Genomic DNA, 18,102 nt, shown 5'->3' on the forward strand with positions numbered 1-18,102 from the left:
TTGTTGGCTTTTTCTTCCATACTGATACCATATCAATATTTCTTGAAATCTAACTTGAAATAGTTATATTTTAAAATTGATTTTTGCATTTATCCTGTCCTGGAGAAGGCAATTTTTCTAGCCCATGTTCAGTCTTCCATGTGGACATATATTCAGCAGGCAGGGGACTAAGGATTGATGATTGGAGGCATCCTGAAGAAAGTTGTGCCTGCATAGTCGAGTTTAAATGATGAAGGAGGTATTAGCTGCATTTGTTCATGAGCTTCCCCCCCTCAAGTGTACTGACTTCAGCTTTCAGCCCAGTAGTGCATTAAACCCCCCTTGCCCCTAAGAAGGCGTAGTTTAGTTGAGATGCATGCTCAAGGTACATGAATTACATGTGAAAAGACACACTCTTTGTAGCTAAAAAAAATACAAATTTTTTATACACCTGCTGTCTTTATATTTGAAGTAGTAGTACTGTGCCTCAGAAAAGAGCATAATTATGTATGTAAAAAACACCTAACACATCTGACTTACTACCAAGCTCTTCAGAACTACTAAGCTCAGAATCAGGGAAGTAAGTGAGGTGATGAGACTCAAATGTGTTTCTTGTGCTTGGACTTCATTAACAGGGATTTAAAGTATTATCTAGCATATTTAAGGATGCTAGAATGTGGAAATGAAAAATGAGTACTTGTTTACCTTCTGGCATAGCCATCATTCAACTTAAAGTAAGAGTCTCCCTGTACCAAGGCTGTTGGGGTTTCTTCAACTTGAAGTCGCTGCAGCCACCAGGAGTTGAGGAATGGCAGCTCAGTTCATCCAGCAGCTTTCACGCTCTCCTCCCACACTGCCTCTGCACCAGGCAGGGATCAAGAAGGGCAGCTGGGCCCTGACCACTGCATGGCCATCCTCTTACTTGGCCCCAGACTGGCATGAACCCAGAGGAAAGGGCAGGATCCTGCTCAGCAGGAGGGCAGACACAATGCATTGTCTGTGAAGGTTCCAGGTCCTCTGCACTTTGCTCAGGGATTTGTCCAAACTGAATTACTCTACACATGCATTTTGCCCTCTGAGCCAAAGCTTCATATTGAATAGCCATATGCATTATTTTAAAATGCTTGCCAGTGTGGCAGTCCATAAATATTCACATTCTGTGCCTGTATTTTGTAGGTGGGGAACTATGCACTCATGGGCCTCCATTGTTCTCTGGTGTGGGAAAATGTCTGGGGGTAAAAAGATAATGGTACGGAAATTGTAGAGGAAAATAGGATTGCTACTCCCTGGGTGGAATGTCGCCAGCGTGCCTGACTTCCCACTCACTGTACATGCTAAAGGTGGGTGGAGTAGATACACTATCACCAGGCTCTTGCAGAGGCTTGAACTTAGTGGTCCTTTCTGGCTGATAAGCTGCACAGCAGCTGAACACCAAGGGAGATAAAGGAAGGTGTCCTGTTGACGAATCAGCAGCTGTGGTGGAATCACTCTCCTTAGGCTGACATACTATGTATTCTGAGATACCCACCCCCAACGTACAACCACTCCTCACAGGGTAAGCTATATGACTACAGCCACTCTAGCTCCATCTAAACATAAGCAAATAGTACAAAAATGAATTCAGAAGGGTGAGAAGTTAGGAAAGACTCCATTGTAACTTCTGGAGTCAATTGACAGGCTCAATCTGTCTTTGCCCCTGTGGGGACAACTATGGGGTAAGAACAGTGTTCTGTAAATTGTTGTCTTGAGCTGGCTTTTGTCAGGGATTAGAGGTTTTTAGTACAGTGCTTTGAATTAAAATATTGCTCTGAATATGTTTTCACGGTCAGCTACGGTCACCAGCAATTCTTGCACCTTAAAATATCAGAATTCTAGGTTGCATCCAAAGCAGCAGGACCAGGGAGGGGATTCTGTCTCTCCTGCTTGCCTCTTGTGCATGCATCCAGCTCTGGGACCTCCAATTTTAGAAGGATATGGAATTGTTAAGCGTGTGGCCTTCTCTGCAGTGAGCTGATAAGAGAACTGCAGCCACCTCCCTTATGAAGACAGGCTCAGAAGGTCGGGGCTGTTCAGTTTGAAGAAGAGAAAGTTAACTGGAGACCTCATGGCAACCTCCCCATATCTGCAGGGGGCCTACAGGGAAACTGGAGACTTCGTCAGGAACTGTAGTGACAAGACAAGGGGGTGATTCAAATGAGGTATTAGAAGACATTTGTTACTGTGAGGCAGGTGATGCACTGGTTATGGATTGCTTAGGGAAGTTCTGGATAAGGCCTTGACCAATCTAGTCTAGTGGGCAGTGTCTCTGCCCACGGCAAAAGGGTTGGGACTAGATGATCTTTAAGCTCCATTCCAACCCCCTAGCACTCTAAATTAATAAAGATTGTTATTCCGTAACCTGTTAACTTGGACCTTCAACGGCGCTGACAGACCAATCATTGAAGGCTTTCAGGAAAAACCTCCCCTTTCCACGTGATACTGGGCGGCTGTTTTGCCGCGGCCTCCGCCAGGGCGGCTGAAGGGCAAGCAGGGCGTCCCGGCTATCTTTGCCGCTTATCTGGGCGCGCTGCCCCGCCGCCTGCGCTGCCCCGCCCGCGCGGAGCCGCGGCCGGAGCGGGACCGGGCGCCTCTCCGGGGGTGGAGCCGCCGCCGCCCGTCCCCGCCCGCGGCCCGTGCGCGGTGGCGTCACTGCGTGCAGGCGGCGCTGCCCTGGCCGAGGGCGCCGGGCCATGGCCTCGTCCGTGGTGCGCGCCACGGTGCGCGCCGTCAGCAAGCGCAGGATCCAGGCGACCCGCGCCGCCCTCACGCTGGTCAGTGCCGCGGGCCGGCAGCGGGCGGGACGCGGGGACCGCGGCACCTCCCGGGTGCGGGAGCTGCGCCACGGGCAGTGAGGCGGGCCCTGGCGACAGCGGGGCGGGCGCAAGGACGGGGACGGGCCGGCGTCGGTAGCCCCAGCGGGGCGGCTGCGGCGGGCGGGCTGCAGCGGGCTCTTCTTTCCCCTGGCGAGCTGAGAGGCGGGCGGTGGCTCCTGCTCCGCGGCGGTCCCGCTGAGAGGAGGCCCCACGCTCCGCCGCTCCGTCTGCGGAACCGCAGGGTTCCGGGGCAGCACCCGTGCGGCCCCTGCGAGCGCGGGGCCTGGTCGCATAGACACTCCAAAAAAAGTATGTGATGAAATTTTTTGGAAAAGGGTAATGCGTTACTTACCGAGGCTGACGCGTAGGATCTTTCCAAGAACGCTTTACATCCTGTTGTTGATAGTAAAGTGCGTGCATTCTGTACTAGCGGCCGTGCTGGAGAGGTCAAACTTGAAAACATGGTGTTTGGTCGTAGGTTGGACTCGGTGATCTCAGAGGTCTTTTCCAACCTCTGATTCTGAGAGCACTGCAGAGAAAAGTACAGCCATGTCTCCGCGGGAACAGGGGCAGATCAAGTGCACAGAGCTCAGTCGTTTGTCAGAGCGGGTAATTCCTGCCCAGTAATGGGTCTCTAGCAACAAGAGTGGTAGTGGTAATTAGAAAGGATTTTCTGCTGCAAGTCTACTTGAAGTTTGCTTTGTGTATTTAATTCGGCTCGTGGCAAGAGCTTCACATTACTAATGCTTTTCTCAGTGTCTTAGAAACTTGTGGGAATGTAATGGAAATTTCGACGTTTGCATTTTGTTCTTGCATTTGTGCATCAACTAGATCTGCATGAATGGTGAATTTTATCTGCTGTTAAGTCAGAGGTCCCCTTAAGGTTAATGGGGAGCGAGATGTAGGCTATAAGCCCTCTATATCTTACTGATTTTTATCTGTAATGGATATGTGACAAAAGTTTTACAAGAAAGAGTTACTTGATTGAATTATGATAGGGATTTTGGAAGAAAAAGTTGCAAAGAAACAACATGGATCTTGACAGGCTTGAGAGGTGGACAAACTTCATAAAGTTCAGCAAAGTGAAATGCAAGGCAATCCCAGGCACACCAACAGGTTAGGTGGAGAATGGATTGAGAGCAGCCATATCAAGAAGGACCTGGGTGTGATGGTTGATAAGAGGCTGGACATGACCCAGCAATGAGCACTTGTAATCCAGAAAGCCAAACGTGCCCTGGGCTGCAGCCAAAGCAGCGTGGGCAGCAGGGGAGGGAGGGGATTCTGCCCCTCTGCTCTGTTCTGCTGAGAGCCCACCTGGAACCCTGCATCCAGCTCTGGGAAGACATGGAGCAAGTCCAAAGGTGGTAAGAGGACTGCAGCCACCTCGTTTATGAAGACAGGTTGAGAAGGTTGGGGCTGTTCACCTTGAAGAGAGGGTTGTCTGGAGACCTCACAGCAACCTTCCAGAATCTGCAGGAGGCCTACAGGGAAGCTGGAGAGGGACTTTTCATCAGGAACTGCAGTGATAGGACAAAGGGGAGATTTAAATGAGGTGTTAGGAAGAGCGAGGTGTGACACTGGAATGGGCTGCCCAGGGAAGTTCTGGATGTGTTCAAGCCCAGTTTGGGCTTGAACCAACCTGGCCTATGTCCAAGGCCTTGACCAACCTGGCCTACTGTTCCTGCTATGGCAGGGGTGTTGGAACTAGATTATCTTTAAGGTTCTCTTCCAACCCAAGCCACTCTGATATTCTAACAGCCAAAACCCCCACTGTTAAGTATTAAGGATTGAATTTTTGAGGTATCTGTTTGTTGGCAGTGTGGGTGAGAAGAGGTTGTGTGCTCTGTGTCAGTTAGGTTGAGCAGACATCTGTTTTACAGCAGTACAGGCATCAGCTTTAATACATGCAAGCACTCATTGCAAATATACAAATAAGCAACAAAAAAAATCAAATTTATATGTATTCTTTTGTCTTTCAGACCCCTTCTGCTGTCCAGAAGATAAAAGAGCTTCTGAAAGATAAACCTGACCATGTAAGTGTAGATAGAGTCAGTCTGTAGGGTATGCTAAGATATTAGTACAGCTCATGATTGCAAAGCATTTCTGGCTAACTTAGAAGTTTGAACTGAACACTGAGGTGTTTGTTAGAGATGTTGACATATTTTTTTGGTGAGGAATGCATAAGCTTATTTATATATCCAGCTTTGTTTTGTTATAAAATGAAATGCTGGAAACAACTGACTGTAAAGACAATTCACTGTACAGTTACTTTTGAGATTAATGAAGTTGGAAAAGCTTAAAGCTTCAGATATTTTTGAGCTACATTTTAATGAAGCCCTTTAGTATGACATAGTAATGATTTCTGATAGGGAGAGAGCTCTTCAGCTGTTATTATTTAAGTTCTTGTAGGAATTCTCATTGTGAAATATGCAGTAATAAAGTTATATTCATATGCATTGGAGAATATCTAATTCTTAGGAAACTTGCCAGACAATGTGTTTTTTTTAAGTAACCAGTGTTTCACCAAATAATGAGCTTGTCATCTTTTCTTCTTGAGGGAAAGACACACAGAGGCTTCTTTTATAATCATTGTAAAAACAAGCATTAGGGTTTTTTTTACAGTAAGTATTGTTCCAAGAAGAATATTTCTTTTATTAACCAAGGCCATTGTTTGTTTTGCTTCCTGCATGTTTGTAACTAGACTTATTTGTTCTAATGTTTTAAACCATCCTAAGGAAGCCTTGAGCCTACAGTTTATATGGTCAGTCGTTTCCTGACTTTAAATGGTGTCTGCATTTTTCAACCCATTATTTGTAGCAGTTCCTGTAGAGAAAGGCATTTAGTCTGAAAGGATCAGATGCAGTTTATCTTGAGAGCCCATTTAATGAAAAGTGTTACATTTTGATACATTTTTATCACAACATATGGACATAGATAGTGAAGTTTGGCTCTTCAGTTATGAAGCTCTGGTGCGTAGAAGGTGAGAGGGATACTTCTTAAAGATTCTTACATACAAATAGTTGTCTACATTGTTAAAACATCTTGATTTTCTCCGTACATGGATGCTCTTCTTGTCTGATTGTTGAATGCTGTGAATGTTAGAAACATTGGGTAAGTTGGCTTTTAAGGCCAGTTAACCAATACACATATACATACTTTGATTTAGGGAGGGGTTTGCTTCTTGGCAATAGAGGTAATGAAAAATCAATGCATGTTTTTCAGAACTTTGGTTTAAAGTAAGTTTTCTGACGGTGTCAAAATAAGGGCAGTTACTAGATTATCACAGAAGAAGAGTTCTGTGATAATCTGGTAACTGCCCTTATTTTGGCCTCACAGCTTCATAATTATGTTACTGTCATATGACCGGAATTAGCATCTGAGTAAACTGTAATTTGAAGTCACAAAATACTTGTCTTTGAAATTTGACTGTCTTTTTGGGACTTGGTTCCTATATGACTGCCTATGGTTCATTACTTCAAAAATTGTGCATACTGGAGGGCGTGATCCACTCCAGCAAGGATCAGATGCGTTTTTTATCTTGGCAGTCAAATTTATAGAAGAAAAAAGAAAAAGTTACCTCTTACCTGTTTACAGTAATTCACTTTTGCATTTAGGCAGTGGAGAAAAATAAATGTCAGCACTTCATTGTTCTGCATATTTTTTAACTTGATGGTCTGAATAGGTTTTAAAAAGGAAGTCGTACATGTGGTGGTGTTTTTTGTTGTTTCTTTTTATTTAGGTAGGTGTGAAAGTAGGTGTTCGTACAAGGGGATGCAATGGACTTTCTTACACATTAGAATATACAAAATCGAAAGGAGACTCTGATGAAGAAGTAGTTCAAGATGGTGAGTTTCTGGTGCAGCAGCACAAGATTCTGTTTGGGGAGGGTATAAAACCTGGCCATTTTGAGAGAAGAAATCTATATTGTCAAAGTTTTGTATCTTGCTGGATTTACAGACTTTAAGAAGGGTATGGAATGGGTTACTGTCTGCTATGCATGGGAATTGTGTACTCAAGCTGAGATTTGTTGCCATGTTCTACAGCTTATTTCCCTCAGCATCATTTTTTTGTCCCCTGTCAAAAAGCAGACATTCGTGTGCACACATAAGTTAACAGTTCCAGACGTCTGCCAGACTTCTATTGGTAGAAAGAATATAGTGATTGAAGTGCCCCACATTAGGCCAGGGAAACCAAGTTGTACTAGTAGTCTTTATGCTTAGCTTCCTCTTTTTTTATTACTGGTCAAAAGTGAATTTCAAAGTGAATGATGGTTTTGCTGTATGTAATTTCTGGTTTTCTGTTATTTTCAAGGGGTTAGAGTGTTTATTGAAAAGAAGGCACAGCTGACACTTCTAGGAACTGAAATGGACTATGTAGAAGACAAACTGTCCAGTGAATTTGTCTTCAATAATCCAAACATCAAAGGAACATGTGGCTGTGGAGAAAGCTTTAACATCTGAAATCTCAGGATTACTTCTTTGACTTTCAGCAGCCTAAAACACTTACTATTATGACTTTCAGAAGTAAATGCATTTTCTTCAGGTTTGTAGGCTGCATAAAGTGGGGATACTATTAAGAAAAATAAAGTTACATATTCAAAAATATAAGCTGTGTGTTAAATTCCACCCTGATATAGTTACACTGTAATTTCTGATGAATTGGGATCTAAAAGGTAAGAACAGTGAGTGCTGCAGTAACATCTCTGTACTTCCACTTGCCAAGGAAATAAAATTTCACTGTTCTTTTCCTCTGTCATTTTCTTTGTCAATCCTACTCGTACTTCCCCATTCAAAACCCATTTGAAAGAATACATTGTGTTCTGCTTTGATTTGGGGAAAACAAACAAACCAATGGACAAAAAATCGTAACCATTTCTGTGTATTTATAAAGATTTATATATACAAGCACACAGTCCTTACTTACTTTGTACTTTTCCAATGCTTTCATCTTTTTACAAGTGCATTTTCTGGTGGTTTATTTTCCCTTAAATTCAGGGAAATAAAAATGTTGTTCATGTATTAATATAGTGAATAAGCTATGGTAGCGCCTGTTGTAGAAATGCTTGGAAGAGGGCTAGCCTAATTTTAATGATTTTCCTTTCTTTGTTGAAGGCATAGTCCCTGCTGTACTTTGTCATTTTCAAAGCATGAGGTATCTGGTACTGGAGGGCTAAAAAGTGATACGCAGGCCTTGTTTTTCACATTTCAGTTTTTTATCTTGTCTCAATTAATTTGCAAAGGTGGCAAACTGCTTCCACATTCTTATTCCCCATCTTCGCAGAATGTGCTGTGTTTGCACCAAAATCTATGAAAACTTATTGAGAGACAAATCTCAGATTTCTCATTACTTTTTTTTTCTGTAATCATGCATGCTACTAATTTAGAGTTTGAACTCTTTTTCATAACTCTAAGTAGCAGATTTTTTTCACCAAAGTTTGTGGTCCCCTGTGTTTAACTCCTGCCTTGGATTTAACTTGATAACAGGAGAAAAATAATTTTTAATTATGAAAAACCCTTAGTATTTCATATTATTTTTAAATTAATCTAGGCAGTAATTAAAATACTGTAAGAGGCCATTTTTTCTTTGGAATTTACTTAATCATAATTTTGGTTTTGTAAACAAGTGTCTTTCAAGCTTATACAATCTGCAGCAATTCTTCACTGGTGCTGATACAGAAGTGTAAAAGTCTCTCCAGACCTTCCCAACCTGGTGTGAGAGAGAGAAACTGTTCCATCCTTTTATCTCCTCATTGTCCAGAGATGACATTGTGCAGCTCAGGTGCTCACTTGTGCAGAATAGAAGGTAACATGTCTGCTTGAGCAACAGATTTGAACAGCTGGTGAAAATAAAAAAGAGGGTGACAGCAGGAGTCTTGTAGGTGTTGAGATGGGAATGATCTGAGAGCATTAAGGCTGCGTGTTGAAAATCCAGAGATCATCTTGATGTGGACAGTTGTACCCCACAGACCTGTCACCAACTGCTGTAGATGTAGGATTGCACCTACATTTTGGTTCTTCCCTCTACACCTTTTCCCAGAGCAAAGGGAAGAATAAAAATGAAAAAAAAAATTACGCTTCATCTGCTTTTTGTAGTGCACAGGAACAGAAGATCAGAGTTACTTACAGTCTAATAGTAAATACTTGAATTTTAGTTGAATATCACCTTTTGATGTAAAGACACTATTTCCCTTCACAGTCAACTGTTGCACACAGTTACTCCATATAGTGATTCAGGAATTAGTGGTAATACACTGGTGAAGTGCTTCTTTAGTGATGTAACTCTTTCACTCTTGCCAAACAAAAACATGGAGTTCATGTGACATAGTTGCATTACATCTAAAACTCCAAGCTAAGGGCATTTCTTCAGATTGCATTTCTCTGCTTCTTGCTAGAGATAAAACTTTGAATGTGGTAACACTGGTGGTTGCTAAGAGTGCTGGTACTTATTCATTTAACTTGTTTTGGGGTGGAGAGCATTGGTTTGAGGTTTATTTTAGACCTGTGGCATGTATAGTAATCTTTTTTGTGTGTTTGTGTATGCCTTGAATGGAAGTTTGCACTTTTGTACTGCCATGAAGCAATCATCTTAAGTTGTCACCTCATTAAGACAACTAATGCACAATATGTTAAACTTCTGCTAAAGTGCTATTTACAATTGCATACAAACTGTATGGTTTTGTTGATTGGTCCATTATAATTTTGTGCAACAATGTGTGTAGAGTCCTCAATTACAATAAATATAGCCTGTTGGTAACCATGAAATATTCCTATCTTGAATGATTTTTTAAAGTAATAAAAAAAGCACTGGGGGGAGAACACGCTTGTGTGCTGGGGTTACAAAGTAGACACAATGCTACTGTTACCTGACTTAGTATTCCCCCAAAATATTAAACATTTTCAGATATTAACAGCATTAAAATGGCATAGAAATACATGGCAAAAAAAATAGTTAACTATGTACACAAGATATTTATGCATCTGGGAGAGTGCACTGTTAATGCACAGCCTTCTATTAAAATTCATTGCACACTATTCTCATGGTAAAAATTATAGCAGACAAGATGAATATATCTTGAAGGCTTTCACATACCAAAAATCTTTATGGTATGACTCAATGTAGGATAATGATTTTGATTGAAGTAACTGCTGACATAAAAGGTTTTTGGAGCTGGCTAGGTGTTTCCAGGATGAGAGTCAAAGGGTATTCTTCACTGTTCCACTTCAGTGCTGTATCATGGCACTCATATTCTATAGCGTACTATGTCCGTGACACGTTTGGGGCTTTCTCTTAGATACAGTCTTTGCACCCCTAAAGGTTCCTTTTGCTGTTAGGTGAAGATTCTGAACAATAGAAAGTGAAGTAATGAATTCTGGAAAAATGTCAGAGGTCATTGATACAATTGCATATTCATGATTCCAGAGAGAGAGAGAGGAAATCCTTCATACAGTCAGGAGCTTTTCTGTTGGGAGCTCTCTAAGAACTTGTGAAAAACCACTTGCTTGCTCAACCAGGTTGATATCCCTGTTCAACCAAGTTTTATAGCTCTTTATGAATGGCTCAGGAAGAATTTGTTTAGGAAAAAAATGAGTAGCTCAATATGCAAGTCAACTGGACATGAGGTGATGGAACAAAATTAATAGGAGCTAAAATAAAAAAGATTCAGGGACTTTTTTCATGCAAAAGAAACTTTTTTTTAAACTTAATTCTTATATGCTCTATGTTGCTTCTATTGTTTTTGTTGGGTTTTTTTGTAATTGTAATTATTATTAGCCCTGTTTCTTTAAATCAGCACCTTCAATGGTGGAAAAAATCTCCACCTATACCACTTTGTGCTTAACACTGGCTGCCTGGCTGTTCATGACACAAATATTTTATGATGCTAAAATTTTGCAGTTCCTTCTTTCAGAAGTATTCCATAGTTGTCTGAAGTGTCAGAATGTGCACCTCAGTCTTCAACCCAAAATAACCCTCAAAAGAGTGCTTAAATTTTAAAATAAAATCATACTTCGAAATTACTTTTTCTGATGACCCATACAACTTTTTGTCTGTGAAGTAATCTGCCAGCCAGTGAGCAGTTTGGGCTGCTGTGCACGTTACTGCCACTTTTAGCACCTAAGAGATGTCCTGCTTCAACATGGTGAGGAAAATGTACATACTTAGTGCAATTCCACATGGATTTGGGCTTGAACAGCATTTGAATAGCAAAATTTGTATGCAATCTCTGGCATTTTTCTTAAAGAGAGGTACAGCAAGGGAAGGTTAACCACTCAGTTTTACCAGGGTCTTTATTCTCCCCTTTTATGCTCCCTTTCAGTGGGCTGTGCCTCAGCCTGTCCGTGTCTTAGCCAGCAGCTGTGCCCCCCAAGCTTCTCACACAAGAACCCAGGGGCCCCAGACCCTGTCTGTCTAGGGACAGGGTAGAATTCCAAAGGCTAGTTCATGGGAATAGATACCTTCTGACACTGGGTTGCAGCAAGTTTCCAGTCCACACGTTTCAAAAGGCAAATCGCCTCTTTCCTCATGTCCGTGTTCCAAGTTTCCTATTAGATTTCCCAAATACCAGAGTACTTCTGCCTATAGAGGTGGAAAGCATTGCTCAGCTCAGCTGTTTGCCTTTCTTGCATTTTGTTCTGTGCTTTATATCTGTTCCTGACACCTGGCAAATGATCACAGAAATCGAAATGGCCAAACCATTTCCAAGATGGAAAGAAAGCAGAGGAGCTTTCTGACCAGCTTTAGCTTTTGAAGCATTGGGTTTTTTCACCATTCATGCTCATTTTCACAACTTCCTACTAAGAGATAGGTTGGCATTTGGCTGACCTGGGTTCTGGACATAAACTCAGCAGAGATATACACACTGTTACAGCTTCCTAAAGCTCACTTTCTTCTTCTTAGTAATCTGTTTTATACATGTACACAGTGTTCCAGGCAAACTACATTTTTGAACTACTTTTGGGCCATTTTATTAACCAAGGCATAATGCAGAATTTTTTTTTCACAGAGCAGTTGACATCTGCAGTCTACTACAAATATTTTAAGATATGCATATTACATATGCGTTCAAAGGAAATGTACTCATCATTATTGTGGACTGTTTGGGAACATGGTTGTCTCTCTCTTCTGTGATTTACTTTCATAATCAGCCTGTGATTATTTTTGGTTTAGATTTTACAGGTTTCTTTTGCAAAGATGATTTGTTTGTGTTGTATGATGATCAATTGCTACTGAACTGCATATTTATCAAAACTTCTGGTCTTCAAAAAATTTAAGCAACAGAAAAATTCAGAGTCATCCAAGTTTTATATTTTTACAGTCCTGCACCATCAATGTGAAGATGTTGGATTGGCAGGAGAAATGCGGCACCCAATATGAGTGATCAGCAAGTCTCGAACTTTATTGATAGTCACACATATTTACATTGGTGTTAATGAAGCTCATACATATTGCAAAGAAGAGCTCATTATTGGTTAGTTACTTTTCAGCCAACTACGCCTACTTCTGTATTCTTATGGTTATTGTGTTGCTACTTCTACATTCTTGTGATTATTCTGCTCAAACTGTCCTCATATTTTTGGCAAAAGATCCTCTCCTCTATCCTGTTGTTGCACCAAGGGCACAATGTCCTTGCCCATCATTGGACACTGACTGCTGACTCCTAGACTTGTCTCCTTCTTGTTTAACCAGTGGTATCACGTCTACGTGACCTTTCTCAGCTAGCCAACTGTCCACAAAGCTCTCCACGCTTCCCCCGTTTTTCTGTTGAACAAGCATGGTCTGATTAAATGCAGCAGATATCATCTTTTGCACCATGTTCTGTAGGCACATGCAAAAACATGGCAAAATTAATACTACTAACAAAGCTATAATGCCCACTATAATGCTAACCTTAACAATAGAGCGTAACCATGATCCCAGGCCTAAAGATTTGAGCCATTCATCAATACTAAAACCCAATTCTACCTGTAAGTTTCCAGTTAACCTCCACAACTCAGAGAGCTGGGAGTGGATGGATCGTGAATGGTCAGAAATGTTCATGCAACACATGCCTTCAAATTCTTCACAACCATGGCCTTGTGGAAGTAAAAGAAAATCAATTGCAGCTCTATTTTGAAGCGTTGCATGGCGAATAGAATCAACATCAAGCAAAAGGCTAGAAAGTGCCTAAGAGGTGGCATTGGTTTGCTTAGCAAGCCAACATCCCAACTTATTCAAAATGGCATGAGCACCTGCTGCCGATACCCCTGGAGCCAAGAAAGATGCTGCAACTATGGCCTCTGGGGACCTAAATTTTACATCGTCCTTGCAGTCTGCAGCAAATCCATGAGCCATTCATTTATTTCGATGATGGTGGTGGCTCATATTTATTATTATGGACGTGTTGGGAGTAAGTAGAGACAGCCGTCTAATTGTACATGGCCCCCCTCACAGCATAGATGGGATACCAGGCCAGGCGCAGTCTCCACATATTAAAAAGTATCCTGCTGGCAATTGAATAGGGTCATTTGATGAGATTGATACTTTCTTTGTGGTATAATTGCACCAGGCTGTTGCATTTTGGTAGACAGCCATGCTGGAAGTTACAATAGTGGAATGGTTCTTGTCTGGCAGCTGGCTTCTATGGTTGAAATTAAGACATGCGTCTACCATCACTGAACCTAACAGTTCCAATTCTTGGGGTTCCTGCGGTGCTATGCGAAAAAAGGAAACCCATTGGTCCCAATTATCTACACTTGCCCTAGCATCGTTGGTCCTGCAGGTGGGTACATATGAGGGGCATGGCCAGGGATCCGCTGGTAACCCAACCAAACAGGTTGTAAATGGATTACCGGGAGAAAATAATGACAGACAAATAGCCTCCTGTTTAGTTAAGTTTGCCAGGGTGACCCAGATGTTAGTCTTGGGCTGAGGTGGGGCCCATACTTGATGGGTTTCCACTCTTCCAGCGACGTCTGCACTGTCTATTAAGAGGGTGAAGATTAGTAAAGCAACAGCATAAGTCCACCACGTCAACCTGATCTTTCCAGGCACTGCTTTGAACCACCCAGACATTTGGGAAATAAACATGTTTCTCAAAAATCATTAAAAATGTCTCTTCTTTCCTTTTCCCTTTCTCCTCCCTGATCTGCCCAGACTTAATCTCTTTAGGTCTCTCAAACAATTGTCCCACACTTGGTTGGGATCTTGATCTCCTGAAATCGGACCTATTACACTTGACTGTGACAGGGGAATACCCCGACCACACTTAGACTGTAAAATACACGACTGAGATTGCCCTAAAGTGCGTTTGACTAAGTGCTGGGTTTCCCACCTAAACCATGCTAGAATTTTCTGTTCTGGGGATTCATACAACTGTTACCCTTGGTGGCCAGGTAACCCTGTAAATGCCTGAAGTTCTGCTTGCCAGGACCTCAACTGCAACTTGTCAACAATTGTAAATGGCCTTGCTTATATTGGTCGTGTACTAGTATATGAGCTTGTTCCAGACTTTCCCTTTTTAACGGCCATTGCTTAACCCACACTGGAACGTCAGTGGTCCAAGTTAGCGGGATTGGGAAAGTCCACGCAATGGCCATTAGCCTAAAGGGTGCTCATTTGTCAGCACTACTCCCATTTGAACCAAAATATCCCAGCCAATGAGGCACTGCACAGTAGGGGGCAAAGGTACAGTTGAGAAAACACTCCGTAAAATTTTTCCATCAATAGTTACGGATAACATGGGTGATTTTCTTGCAAGCGTTAGGCCTCCAACCCCAGTAACTGTCACTGTGGTTGGCTGTAATGGCCAGTTGTGGGGCCAGAAATCTGGACTAATAATGTTGGAGTCTGCGCCAGTATCTAATAAACCTTCCAAGGTTTGCCTCCCACCCTGATACTCTATTATTACAGTGCGCTTTGGTCGATCATTCAGGTTTATTGTTAATAGAGTGAGTCCTCCAGTGGAACCAAAGCCTCGTTCCCCTCTCAACTGTGATTGATGAGGGGGTAATGTTTTAGTCATCTGCTCCAATGGAACCAATTGAGCTATCCTCTGTCCTTTCTCAATTTGTATTGGAGGAAAAGGAGTATGTACCATGACACAAATTTCCCCTGTATAATCAGCGTCTATTACCCCAGGTAAAACAAATAATCCCATCATGGTGGCCGATGATCGTCCCAGGAGCAAAGCTCTCATAGGTTGTCCATCAATGATGATTGATCCCTTTATTCCAGTCGGAACCTTTTCCGGTTGGGTGGTCATCAATGTTACTGCTACTGAAGCTGCCACGTCTAGCTCGAGGCTCCCGGCGGTGGCTGATTGAAGGGAAGCTGGGCTGAGGTGTTGACAGCAGCTACTTGTGTCTGGGTGCGGTGGCTGGTGGACGCGCTGGCCTTCCCGTTTCCCGAGCAGCGTCGGCAGGCTCCGGTGTTGTGGGCGTCCGAGCGACAACTTTGGCACCAGACGCTGGCTGCTTGACAAGCCCATCACGTATGTCCCATGCCTCCACACCGGTAACATTTGAATCGGCCAGCAGATGGAGCCCGAGCAGTATTTGTTGCCGCTGCTTGTAGGGGTGCAAGAGCAGCCAACACCTGACTCTGTGAGGCTGCTGCTTGTTTTTGAAATCCTACTCCTAACTCCTTAATAGCTTCTACTAACATTGCTTGATTTCCTACGGGCACATTCGCCAATCGTTCTAAAGCTTCTTCTATAGACCAATTAGCTCCTAGGGTATTTAATACGTTCCTCATCGCCTGATTACTGTTCTGGAGTGTGCATTTTTTCAACAAAGTACCCTTCATGAAGTCAGGGACTCCTTCCTGCTCGATAGCATTGGCCGCCTTATCTATAAAAGATCTGAATGACTCATCTCTTCCTTCCTTTATTCCCATATAAGAGGGAATCCCCCCTGGCTCTTTTATCCTATCTATAGCCAATCGCACCAGGCGCATAGCCTCCCGACACTTATCAGGACCGATTAATGCTTGTGTTTCTGTCCAAAGAAAAGGCCCTAGACCCATTAGTTCCTCTAGGGTTATTCCTAGAGGTCTGGGTAGAGCAGTAGCATGGGTCGCCTGGCTGCCATGCTACTGCTATGCATTCCTGGCAGAGTACCTGCCAGTGTGCATTAAACAAGAGCTGCTGATGCTGAGTGAAGATAAGCTTCACTATTCCTCTGCAATCAGCCAGCAGTAACACCTGAGTCCCCCAGATATAATCAGGCATTTGTTTTGTGGGCTCACTGGTTACCCCGAATTGACTAACTGTGGACTGTAATTGCGACAACAGCTTTCAGTCTAGTGCAGTAATTGTTGCTTGATACCCGCCCCCTGCCACAGGAGAAAATATCACCAGACAAGCAACATCCATAGCTGCTGCTATAGCCTCTCTATCCCCCGAATCCATGATATCTTTTGCTACCACTGCCCATGCCTCCCTTTGCTCCTGTGCAATGACCCCCGCTAGGTCATTCTCTGGCCCAGGGATTGGCTCATTACTAGGAGGAGGAGATGGAGGGTCTGGCCATGGTACAGGCGGTGAGGATGGTGCTGTTGTGGCACACGTGGGGGGTGAGTTGCTGCTTGAAGGAGGAGCTGATGTTGGTGGCAAAATGACTGTAGATGTGGCAGGGGGTAACAGACAATTATACCAGTCCCCATAACCCTTATTCTTATCATGCGCCACGCTAGCTTGCTGTGCAGCCTTCTTTTCTCCCTGATATTGTAATAACTCATTATGCATGACTCGCTATAGCTTTCCCAACTTTTTTGCAGTTTTATCTTCATCTATAGCTGCCTCCCACAACTTGTCTCCAAATTTACGCCATTCCGTTAATTCATGTACTGTATGAGGATTTTGAAAAACTCCCTGTTCATACCCATAAGCTAACAACCCGGGAAGGTCTTTCTGCAAATCTATGCCCTTAACCTGACGCTTTTGTAAAAAGCAAGTAAATAAATCATATGCTGCTTGCCTTTCTCTATCCATTTTGAAAACGTCAGTGCTGTTGCAGCCCCACAAGGTCTCGGCAGCACATATCAGCCAGGCTCTCTGTTGAGGTCACCCAGGGCGCGGCACCTTTCCCTTTTTCAGCGGTGCTTGTTCACTGTCCTTGCTGCGACAGGACCCGAACCCCTACACCGATCCACCGTGGTTGCCGTTGCCGGTATCATGTTACTGGGGTCACCATTTTGTAGGATCGGGGGAGAAATGCGGCACCCAATATGAGTGATCAGCAAGTCTCAAACTTTATTGATAGTCACACATATTTATATTGGTGTTAATGAAGCTCATACATATTGCAAAGAAGAGCTCATTATTGGTTAGTTACTTTTCAGCCAACTACGCCTACTTCTGTATTCTTATGGTTATTGTGTTGCTACTTCTACATTCTTGTGATTATTCTGCTCAAACTGTCCTCATATTTTTGGCAAAAGATCCCCTTCTCTATCCTGTTGTTGCACCAAGGGCACAATGTCCTTGCCCATCATTGGACACTGACTGCTGACTCCTAGACTTGTCTCCTTCTTGTTTAACCAGCGGTATCATGTCTACGTGACATTTCTCAGCTAGCCAACTGTCTACAAAGCTCTCCACATGAAGATTTTCCAATATGCTTTTCAGGAATTGTCATCATCTCTCACAAATACTAAAAATCAGCAGCAAGGTACCTATGTTTTCTGGAGCAAGCACAAATCTTTCTTCTATGCTTGTTAGCAGTAAGGTATAACAATTGGAGTGCTACAGCATGTAACAAACACAGCTTGCTTTCTAATGAGCCTATTATTAGCAACTGCTCGCAAATAGATGCTGAAGAGCAAAATGCTGAATCAATAAGAGCAGGAATAAGAATCTCACACAGTTCCATATCTGAAGATGTCAGTCAGTTCTCTTAAAGTGAAAAGTACCTGTTGCTGGAGGACACTGAGAGGTTGGTGTGTGAGCCATTGAAAAAACTTATACTTCCTTATGTGTTACTGCCAGTTTGTTTGATCCAAGACAAATATTTCAGGGCAAGATAGGGGAAAGAAATGTTGTGCAAAATAAAACACTTTAGGAAAGAGAAAAAGCTCCAGTCAACATTCAAGACTTCATTCATGTCTACATTACACAATTCTGATGGTGAGCAGTCTGTACTGATAATTATTTATGGATGTTTCAGAGTACTACAAATCAAATTATTCAGGAACCACAGAAGGAAAATTCTGAAGGAAAAGAAGGAAAAGTCTGTATTTGAAGAGTCAGCTAGTGGATACAGGAATTCAGACATTAGAGTCGGAAGCAATTTGTCAG

At 42.8% G+C, this 18,102-nt stretch overlaps 1 protein-coding gene across 1 annotated transcript; it reads left to right on the forward strand.

The window, feature by feature from the left end:
- The first annotated feature begins 2,643 nt into the window (after window positions 1-2,643).
- ISCA1 (iron-sulfur cluster assembly 1) lies at window positions 2,644-9,592 on the forward strand. Its single transcript, XM_066569566.1, has 4 exons — window positions 2,644-2,789; window positions 4,811-4,864; window positions 6,571-6,676; window positions 7,143-9,592. The coding sequence occupies exons 1-4, from the start codon at window positions 2,709-2,711 to the stop codon at window positions 7,289-7,291; spliced, it is 390 nt and encodes a 129-aa protein (XP_066425663.1). The 5' UTR covers window positions 2,644-2,708; the 3' UTR covers window positions 7,292-9,592.
- Window positions 9,593-18,102: the final 8,510 nt, after the last annotated feature.

The sequence above is a fragment of the Molothrus aeneus genome, chromosome Z (assembly GCF_037042795.1).
Source record: "Molothrus aeneus isolate 106 chromosome Z, BPBGC_Maene_1.0, whole genome shotgun sequence".
Classification (NCBI taxonomy): Eukaryota; Metazoa; Chordata; class Aves; order Passeriformes; family Icteridae; genus Molothrus; species Molothrus aeneus.